Consider the following 10,764-nt stretch of genomic DNA (forward strand, 5'->3'; position numbering starts at 1 on the left):
GCTGACCCGGACTGTGTGTACCTCTCCGCAGCCCACTGGAGACAGGGTGCAGGAGCTGGATGTGGAGTTACAGGTGAGGTTCTGGTCGCTCATCACATGGTACTGGAGGGACCCAAAGACCCCCTCATCCCGTTCCCAGGACACGGAGATACCGGCCAAACCGTTATTCATCACCATGGAGACATTGGCAATAGATGGCATAGCAGGTCCTGTGAAAACAATAAAACATGCCCAATGATGCATTAAATAAAAGCACACTAATAAGAGTAGAGAAGTATAATTAGAGTAATAGTTTCTAAATTACTCTTACCAGTAATGTTTGGTGAGGAAAATGTTATTACTATTAATACTGTATTCATCAGATGGCTGCCGTTCATAGATATAGATGTCACAGCCTGAGGTTGAAAATATTTTATATAGTTCAAACCAACACAGCGACCCACTATTTCAGCATCAAATGACTGTTTACATGTCAACACTTATTTAGTTATTTGAACATGGCTTTATAACTAGTTCTATTTGTACAGTTTTTGTATTCTTGTGATGGCATAAGTCTTTGTGGACAAATAAGACACTCCAGAGAAGACCAGTGCTACCAATGTGTCTTTTTGAACTACCACTAGGAGTCGCCCAAGTTCAAATGTAGAACTTTTTCCTTGTATGGAGTAGTTTCCTTTATGAAACAAAGGGTTTTAATACTATTTCAAACAACTTCAGTCATGTGTTTTGTAGCTTATATAGGCTGCATCCCATGATAATCATTTGAAGATATATATTTTTACACAATATTCTGTGTCTTAAGGTCATGTTTTAGGTTCCACTATTATATATTTCTAAAAAGTGTAAGACTGTGAAGAGGTTAAATGTTTCTGAAAAGCAAAAACTGTTTTTGTGTGGAGGAGGCGTGTGTTGCAGTGGATAGAGCGTTGGTATTCGGATCAGGGGGTCACAGGTTCAAACCCCTCTGCAGTCAGAATGTTGTTGTGTCCCTGGACACTTTACCCCAAATTGCTCCTGTGGGGATTGCCCACAGTATTGAGTATTGAGTATGTAAGTCGCTTTGGATAAAAAAACATGTAATGTAATAAAACCCAATATAACATAAAAAGTTCTGTGACAAGTTCATTTAAAATTGCAAGCCTAGTTAATATTTTCTCTTATCTCTACACGTATAATATTTCTTACATGATCAAATAAAAAAGGAACATGGACTCTATATACTTGTAGGAGCAATCATGGGTATTTCCCCACACACAGAAAAGAGTCTCAGTGCACGCTTACTTGTCATCTGGTTGATGTACAGACTGTCCTCTCCCTGGCGGCCCTCGGGGTCCCAGGCGAAACCCTTTATGACGTAGACTGAGCCCATATCCAGGCCGGAGACGATCCAATTGGTGCTGGAAGTGTTGTGCTTGATGAAGGTGGTGTTCCAGCCAAACTTGTACAGAGACAGGCTGTACTGGACAGCGTTGGCAACAGGAGCCCAGGACACAGTGATGCTGTCGTTGCTGGGAGAGGAGGCGGAGAGCTGAGGAGGGGGCAACACTGTGGAGGGGGACAAAGTTTAACATTATGAAGCGATGAGGGCGACTGTACTTTGAGTGAATATGTTTCTCTTGACTTTGATTGTTGCTTACTTAGTCATTTAAGATGTATGCTTTTGAAGCCAAGTCTTAAGGGAATAAATATCTTGAGTCATGTTTTACAGCAGTTCAGTCCTAGTAAAGCCATTACTTTTTTGTGAATCCATTTATTTATTTATTTTTTTTATTGTCATCAGTCACAGATCCAAGCAGTGATGTCAGAATGTGGACTGTACCCAAGTATCAGCCACTTCACAGACTTTTATGCACCTACTAAAAAATGAAAAGCATAGTTTTCATGTTGTTTCTGAATAAGTGAGCAATCAAGCTCACATGTTTGAATTTAGATGTAAAAAAGTTGTTTTTAGTTTCAAACATGTGAGTGGAAAGCTTTGATTATAATTTAGAAACATGGTGGATGTATAAATAAATCCACCTATAGTGTAGTTATTCTCAATCTTACATAAACAGAAACCTACATTCAAGGAAGGGAAATTAAATCAGAGGTGAATAATGGCAAACGGCGAACAAAAACGATGACTGCCTGTAGCATGTTATTTTTTACTCATGTGGATCAGATAGTCCCCTGGGCCCAGGAGTTCAAAACTTTTAATCCCTATCTGATCAGATCTGGATTTTGGGGAGTTCAAAACCAAAAAACAGGATTAGGATGACTTTGATATCCGATCAGATCAGGAAATCCAATCAAAGCTTTAATCTGGATCAAATCTTCAAAACGGGTAGTTCAAACCGACAACACAGGATTGGGATCAGTTTGATCCCAAAAAACTGGATTACCACCAGAGGGGTGGATTTCCAGTGGATTACCAGAGCAAAATGTACTGTACAATTTATTTTAAAATATGTTTCAATTTAAATAAGATGGCAACGTTTGTTAACTGAAATAATACACACTTTTTAGCCTTCATGGGAAATACATTTTATTTTTCCCCATTTTTGCTCACGTTTGTGGTGGCCTATTTGTTTTTCTACCAAATGATTGATGCTCATAAAAGTGTAACAGCAAAGGTTGTCAATCAAAAATGTAATTTAGATTAAAGTAAAAATATCTTCAACAAAAATAAAAGTCCATCATCTGTCATCACCTTTCAAATAAAAAAAATATAATTAGACATTATAGATGTCTCTGCAATGTGGTCTCTTGTCTTCCTTGTATTATTTTTCATATTCACTAGATGGCGATCGGTAGGATTAAAGCACTGATATTCAGGATCTAGTCATCTTGAAAAATCGTAATCTGGATCAGGGTGATCCTATCCTGAATTGCTCTGAACTCCAGGGACAACATTTGGCCGACTTGTCTGATCCTGGATCACAAAAAAAAAAAAAAATTTCGGATCTGATTGAGATTAAAAGTTTTGAACTCTTGGGACCAGGTGATAGTATGCAGACTTAATAACTGTTGTAATGTGACTGTTAAAATTCAGGTCTGAGTCCATCACTACACCTAGATTTCTAGCTTTATTCGTTGTTTTGTAGCGGTGACTTTTAATCGTTCCTTCTTTGCTCCAAAAACAATGATCTCCGTTTTCTCTTTGTTCAATTGGAGAAAGTTCCAAGAAGAAGAAGAAGAAGATTTAAGAAGTAACAGTGGATGCATGGATGATTGTAAATGTTTGATGGAGGAAATGCACTCAAGATGTTCTAACAGCATGGTGATACACACAATGATTTCTGGTAAGTAATGCTTTTGAGATGCTATTTTAAGTTTTTAAGGCTGTTTCGTCAGTCAACAAATAGGCAGGCCAAGTCAAGCTAGCAAGAGGAGTCAGAGTAAGAGGAGTAGGCCAGGGAGGAAGGGGAAAGAGCAAAACCAAGATGAGCCATAACCTTTTGGGATTCGGGTCACTTTGGTTGCACACGTGGTCATGGACTCTGGGCGAGCCAGGAGAGAGGCTGGGCAGAAAGCTCAACCAAACCTGGAGGATCAGGCTGGCATCCATGACCACAATTCCCTTATATTTATATCGCCTGCAAATTATGGGAAACACATGCAGATACTGTATAGCCGTGGAAGCTTTTCAGTAACGGATTCACCATGCTTAGTGAGTGATACTTCTACCACTGCTTGGCCAGGGAGAAAACTGTGCAAAGGTTATGAGGTGCAGCCAAGTTGTTATGTTTTGTATACCGTACAATTCATTTCAATCTTTTTATGATTATTGTATAAGTAGGAAACGTTACTGCACATATCCAACTTTGGAAATTATAGTTTATTTGTTAACCTCTGACGTTACCACTAAAAAGTTGTTGACTAGACATTGCCTGGTTTCCTCACTGTCTATACACAAAAAACCCAATTTCTATCTTACTTGACCTCCACTAGTCTGCGTCTGCTTTTCCAGGAACCACCCCAGGGCTACCGCACAGAAAATAAAAAAGTGGTGGTGGTCTCTCAGCACCCACAGGCTTAATATACCAGGCAAGTCAAAAATAAGTAAATACTCTACATGTGGCAACAGGAGCACAAACCTGTTACATACCTGAAACCAAACTCTAGGGGTAAAACAAGGAGAAACAAATAAACAACTCACCAACTCCAACAAGGGCTACGGACGAGACCCCAAAATGTTACGACTCGAAGGCCGCAACACAACGAGGAGCAAAACTCCGGGTTACAGTGAATAAACCGAGGATTTTATTCTTATTAAAGAAAGAAAACTTGGGAACACAAAGACAGGGCCTTGTGGAGGAGGGAGAGGGAGACTGCAGCCTTCCTCAGGCCTTTATAAAGGCCTTGATTTGGGATTGGGATCACCTGAGAGAGAGAGGCTGCACCCGCAGGGAGGCAATCAAGGGGGAAGGGGGAGAAACACAAACACACACAAACTGACACGTAACAGTGATTTATATTTGAATACAAAAGCATTTCACAAAATATGTTACAACATACTACTGTACGTGCTAACTATGCTAGCTATGCTAACACAGAGTTTAACATTGATCTGCAAAAGGAATGAGTCCCCGACGTTGATACTAATGTTGTACATTCATAATAAGTTGGACATTGAGCGCATTAGTGATAAATTAGTCCTTATAAATATGTATTTATATGATGGTGTGTGTAGTCTTCGGACATAACATAACTTTAAGAAGAAATCACGTGATGTTTGGAGTGTTGATTCCCTAGGAGATGTACATGTGTTTTTGCATTTGAATCAAACGTTCTAATAATATATAGTATGCTTTGAGCTAATGCTTGCGTACAATTGAGGGACGAATCCCATGCAGTACTGTATATTGACGTCTATGTGTTGTCTTCAGCACTTTTATAGCCCTGCTGCCTTCTTGCATTTGATGCTATCGACATGAGGGTTGCATTTGTGTACCCGTTCACAACCGTACATACACACAGGTACGGGCATATGCGCATAATTGGACGGCTGAGGAGAGCAGACATTATTTCTTGTTAGCTCTCCTCTGTTGTGTTGTAGCTCTGCAGATAGTGAGAGGAGAGATATCAACGGGGAACAGTGACTGACAGGTAATGGGGAGATAGATGATCATCGCCCTGTCGAGAACAGATGGAAGCAGGGCATACACACACACACACACACACAACCATGGTGCAAATGATGACTCTATCAAGGGCACCTTACTGGAAAGTATGGGAATGGGCAAGAGCACACACACACGCAATATCACTAGAATAGATTGTGCCGGGTCAGTGAAACCGTCAATCAAACTCTTCCTTTTCCTGCATAAATGAGCTGGTACCACTTTACAATAAGATACCCTTATAAAGGGTTTACGAATAGTTTGTAATTCAGTTATTAATTAGGTTGTGAACACTTTATAAATCATTAATAAGCTTTTATAAGACATGAGATAAACAGGGCACCTGTGACCGGTTGCTTGCCAAATAGTGAGCCCACATTTATCTGTACTGCTAAGCCTTATTAGAAATGGTAGTAACTCATTAATAAATGGTCATAAAGAGATGCCAAGAAACATCAAGATGGATGGGGGGGGGAATCAACTCGGTGAACAACAGACACCAAGGATGTTGGCTGATGAANNAAGACGAAGTAAGCTAAGTAGCCAGTATAAGGGGTAGTCATCTTGCCAAATAGTGAGCCTGTGTTGATGTATGAAAACTATGTTAGAACTGGTTTATAAATGGTTCTTAATAATTAATAAAGTGTTTACAACCTAATTAATAACCTAATTATAAACCCTTTATGAATCCTTTATAAGGGTAGTCTTATTGTAAAGTGGTACCAATGAGCTTAAATAGCCTATACTGCATAATGTACACTAATAGTTATTTGATGGCATTTTCTTCATTAAAGCAAGAGTAACCTTTTGAGCTGTCTAACTTCTAAAAGCTGGCTTTCTTTCATTCTCCGTTCCTTCCTTTTTTTCTTTTAATTTATCATTTGTTATTGAACTATATGTTTTGTACTGTTATCGGCCATTTGGATGTCATTTATTATTCATTCTGATTTTCTGAGGTCATCTCATCTCCTGCTGATGTCTTTCAATATCTCCCACTGCTGGCTTCTTTGGATGCAAGTTGAAAGTCATCGCTGTGAACAGATTATATTGGCTTAGAGAGAAACCGTCTGCATTTAGTATAACTGATTTCAACGGGACCAGATGGCAATCTGCCTGCTTCTGTATTTATCTCTTCCTATTATACGCTCTGCCTGACTCACTCAGACACACACACACACACACACACACACACACACACACACACATATGACCAAACATGCATTAAAACTCAATCATCATGTGTTCATCCAGGCCACCATACATTCCAATCACCTCCAATTTGACCTTTCTGCAGCTACTCTGACCTCAGCATAGCATATATGAAATAGGATATGGAGGTATAAGAGAAGGGAGAAGTCCATAGAAATAACGACGATGGTGATAAGACGGGGAGGGAACATATGACGAGGGGTGAAGGAAGGAAGTTTGTTGTAAATAAAAAGGCATAACAATTATTTCAGGTTACCAGGAGGAGAAATGAACTTGTGAAAACAACTTATGTAAGGTGGCACTGAAAATGGCCTTTCCTGTAAAGTGTTTATGGGTTTTTGTGCATGTAAATGTTTAAAATGACTCCATTGGACTTCTTTCTTTACTTCAGGAACAAAGTGACATCATTATGTAACACTCACACTTCTATTGGATAGCTCTCTAGGACATTGTGCGTGATAGGCAAAGGGGCGGGACATCTGTAAGCGGTTGACCAATCACAACCGGCCATTATTTCACCCATACCTGACAACACATGAACAGGATTTATTCTAACGTTTGTGCTGTACAATTTCTGTGATTTAACCATTTAATTAATATGAAAAACTACAATGTATAAGCTAATTAAATACTTAATTAGTACTTTGATGAATTGACAATAACAGCACGTTTTAAAGTTGAGATTAGAGTGAAGGAATCAAGAGAAACTGGACTATTTCACGATGAAGGTCACTAATGATCAAAGAGGAGAGAAAAGCAAAGGGAGAAAGCTTTGTGTGATTCATGAATGAAAGGAGATTAACAGGGATAAAGGAAGGTGAGAGGCGAAGGGAGGGAGATATTAAAAGAAAATATGAGAGGATAAAAGGATAAAACACAAGAGAAGAGGGGAGTGATGGGAGCCGTAAGGTGAGCCAATGAGGGGAGAGGGAGAAGAAGGGTAAGTGAAAAAGGAAGGACAAGGAAGGGGATAAGAGACATGACGGGCAACAGAGGCGGACAGAAAGAGAATCCAGGAGAAAATGTTTAACATTACATCGGGATTTTGGCGTGAGGAGCGATAATCCGTCTTTTTGTCAGCTGAATTATGCCAGAGTTCTATTTTCCTACCCGTAATCTGTCTCCAACCAAAAAATAAACTGTCTGCCAGCAGAGGTTCGCATTTGCAGTGTCTCGCGCTGTCTCGTTTCAGATAAGGCCGCACAATACGGCTGACAAATAGGACTTGTTTTGTTTTTAGTTTTTTTTACTTACGCTCAGGCAGAGAGAAATACTTCTGCATTCTGCTTATTCCAGATCACGTCCCTGCAGCTTGGTATCTCTACAATAGGGGGGGGAATGGAAAGATAGAGTAAGGACAGAATGCTAAAGGCTAGGATGATTTGTGTGTGTGTGTGTGTGTGTGTGTGTGTGTGTGTGTGTGTGTGTGTGTGTGTGTGTGTGTGTGTGTGTGTGTGTGTGTGTGTGTGTGTGTGTGTGTGTGTGTGACTGGCTAGGTCACAGTGTGCTGTTGATCTGCATATACATGGCATGATCTCCAGTTAACAGACATTACAGCGATTTAGCCTGCTTGGCCACTGTGACCCTGCTGAGCTATGCTAACGCTAATAGCTAATAACAACTAATGCCAGCTGCCTGTCTGCTTCCGCATGTTTGCCTTCTTGTCTGTGAACTTTCTCCTCCCTCAACTCTCTTTTTCATCCTCTAAGCATCACCAAATGCGCCTTCTAGTTTAAATTCATCTCTGCTTACAAACGTCAGATTTTCTATTCGCCTTGCTTCATATTCCGTTTTACAAAATCCGTCTCACACTCTTTTTCTCCCTTTACCCCGTATGCACCTCTCTATATCTGCATCATGCTACTCTCCCACTTTCTCCCCACCCCAGCATAAGTGTCATGCCTTATTTTGCACGTGGGTCGAAGCCCAGATGTCTGCTGCTTGAAACTAGGTCATGTTGAGGGAGGGGGGGGAATGAAGGAAAGTAAAAAAAAAAATGGAGATTGGGAGAGGGAACGCAGAGGGTGAGGGGGAAGGAAGGGAGAAGAAGAGCGAGAGGAGCACGAGAGATGAAGAGAGGAGATAGTTCCTCCTTGACTTAGGCAAATGGGGATGTTGAGAGTGACGTGCATGGAGGTGAGGGTGCCAAAATGAGGGAGACATAAAAGTCAGATTTCCTTTTGAAAGTTCAACTGTAGACTTTGAGAAGAAACATGGCACATTGACATTGTTTTGTAAGTGTTGAAATAGCTAATCCACTTTGGTTCCAGGTTGGCTCCAAGGCTAATGAATACCATCCAACATCTTGTGTGTCTCTCTGGTAAAAGTATTATTTCTGTTTGGTGCAGATCGATTTCAAAGCTCTGCAAAACATAGCCTCAAACACATTCATTTGAGAAACAAATATATTAACTCTGATAGATTACACAACCTGAGGAAGTTTTAAGTTGGCTGGTTAAAAAGTGCGTGCAATGAATAATAATGAATAGAAACAAATGGCTGCCTGGTACTGTAAGAAAAACATTTAAAAACAATTAAAGCATGCATTTAATGGCCTACACATGATTTGTGACTCAAACTTGCAAACACACTGGTACGTTTTTTTAATCAAATTGAACAACCATGTTTTTAAACGAATACATATTACACTTATGTGTGTTAATGATACAACAACACACAGGTTTGAGAGGAATTGAACCTAACAATGTAGACAATATCTTATTGCCTGTTGATTAGAGTGAGGAGAACATGTGTGCCCAACTTTGTATCTGGCAACATTTTAATATGAATCAACCATTTACCAAATACAACTGATATAACAGGAAATGACCTTGGTTAATGATGATCCACAACACAGTATATCACAGGACTTAATAATGTAGCTTCATAATGAATGGAAATGGCATGAATATTCACATGCTGTTAAGCAAAGTAAATGTTTAAAGTGTAATTTAGACTGATGATTAACAACCATTTGCCTCTGCATTGTACAGTAACTGCATTTACAGCATATACTGCGGGCTGTAGACAAGGAAAGAAATATAAAACCAATATTACATTTCCCTTTCTTAAAGAGCACAGTCAGAATGTGGACTGTAAACTTGATGTATTGTGTATACGCTTGCAGTTAATCATTGGTTGCATTCTCTCTGCAACCTGAATAAAAACCTTAAGTTTACTATTTTAAGAGCACTAGACTCCGGACACATTTCACAAGGGGTTTTCCAAACTTAGAATCCTGTATCATTGTTCATAATCACATTTCAAATCAAGCCCCTAAACATTTTTCTATCATAATATTTAATATCTATAATTTCCAGTAATGCATCCTGCCATATCTTTTTTAAACATCTGTGGAGTTGGAGGACTTGTGCTCTGGCGGGTAGATGATATGCCAGTAAAACAACTATCCTATCAGCAACATGCTTTGGTTTTAAGACGTTAGAGTCGAGATAATAGTCCAACGGGGCCCATTGTTCTGACGGCCCATTATTCCGGATCACCATTTGTTTAACAAAATGTCTCATTGGACTGAAATCCAATTTCTCCAATAGGCTATTACCTGGAAAACAAACAAACAGTTCTCTAAAGGCCAACAAATACACATTGTCTTAGTAACAAACAGATGCACATACCTGATAACTATACAGAATTATGTCAAATGTTTCACCCCTATTATGATGAAGGCATCTCCTCAAATTGTTTAAAACTGGCTCTCATTGGCTAATGGCCTTGGTTAGTTGAGTAGCTGAAGTTTTGGTATGAGGAGTGACAATGGATTTTTCAAACGTAAGAATATCACAGTTTGCCATAACTCTGCCATTATCTTGTGCTATCATTTGCCCTGTGGTTCCATTTGTTGTTCAGGTAGAGTGTATTTTTGGACCAATGGCCCACCAGAAGAATGGGATTTTGCTTCAATGAGTCATAGAAAATTGACATGGTATGAAGTATTATTTGAATTATTTGAAGTATTAAAGTAACGTGTTATGGCAGGAAAGTTCAATCTGGTATATTCATTTTAATGTCACCTTATATATTCGTGGGTATTAAATTTGAAAGTACATTTTTACTGTTTAAATAATAGAGAGGCTTTTCATATATTCCTGAAACAATGTCCCACTACTTAGTAATAATAAATTAAAGCAATAGTCTTTTCTTCCACTTTTCATGTGTAGTCAGAAGGGTGGTTTTATGACCTTTGACATCTGCTTTGCAGTTCCCAGCAAGGAAGGGGCCCTGAGTCTCTAGCTTCCTCTGCTAATTGCTAAAACCCGTATTGATTAGCCCAAAGGGAGATGTGCCTCAGATACAAGACAGTTGAAGCCTTGTAGAATTAATGATTTATCTCCTACAGACCCCAAAAGAGGCCTTGAGACTTGGGTCACCCAGCAGTAAATGAGATAAAGGTCCTTTTGAGCTTATCAATAAAATGTATTCATTCCTAGTAAGC

General features: G+C 39.3%; 1 protein-coding gene across 1 annotated transcript; it reads right to left on the reverse strand.

The window, feature by feature from the left end:
- Positions 1 to 6: 6 nt before the first annotated feature.
- Positions 7 to 1,580, reverse strand: LOC104957772 (fibronectin type III domain-containing protein 7-like; the record flags this gene model as incomplete). The annotated part of the gene is made up of 2 exons (XM_010785433.1): positions 1,282 to 1,580; positions 7 to 209 (listed from the first exon to the last, which is right to left on the reverse strand). Coding segments are annotated over exons 1-2 (291 nt in total), but the record flags the coding sequence as incomplete, so codon positions are not given.
- Between the last annotated feature and the right edge of the window lie 9,184 nt (positions 1,581 to 10,764).

Source organism: Notothenia coriiceps, unplaced genomic scaffold (genome assembly GCF_000735185.1).
Source record: "Notothenia coriiceps isolate Sejong01 unplaced genomic scaffold, NC01 NC01_scaffold00027662, whole genome shotgun sequence".
NCBI classification, from domain to species: domain Eukaryota; kingdom Metazoa; phylum Chordata; class Actinopteri; order Perciformes; family Nototheniidae; genus Notothenia; species Notothenia coriiceps.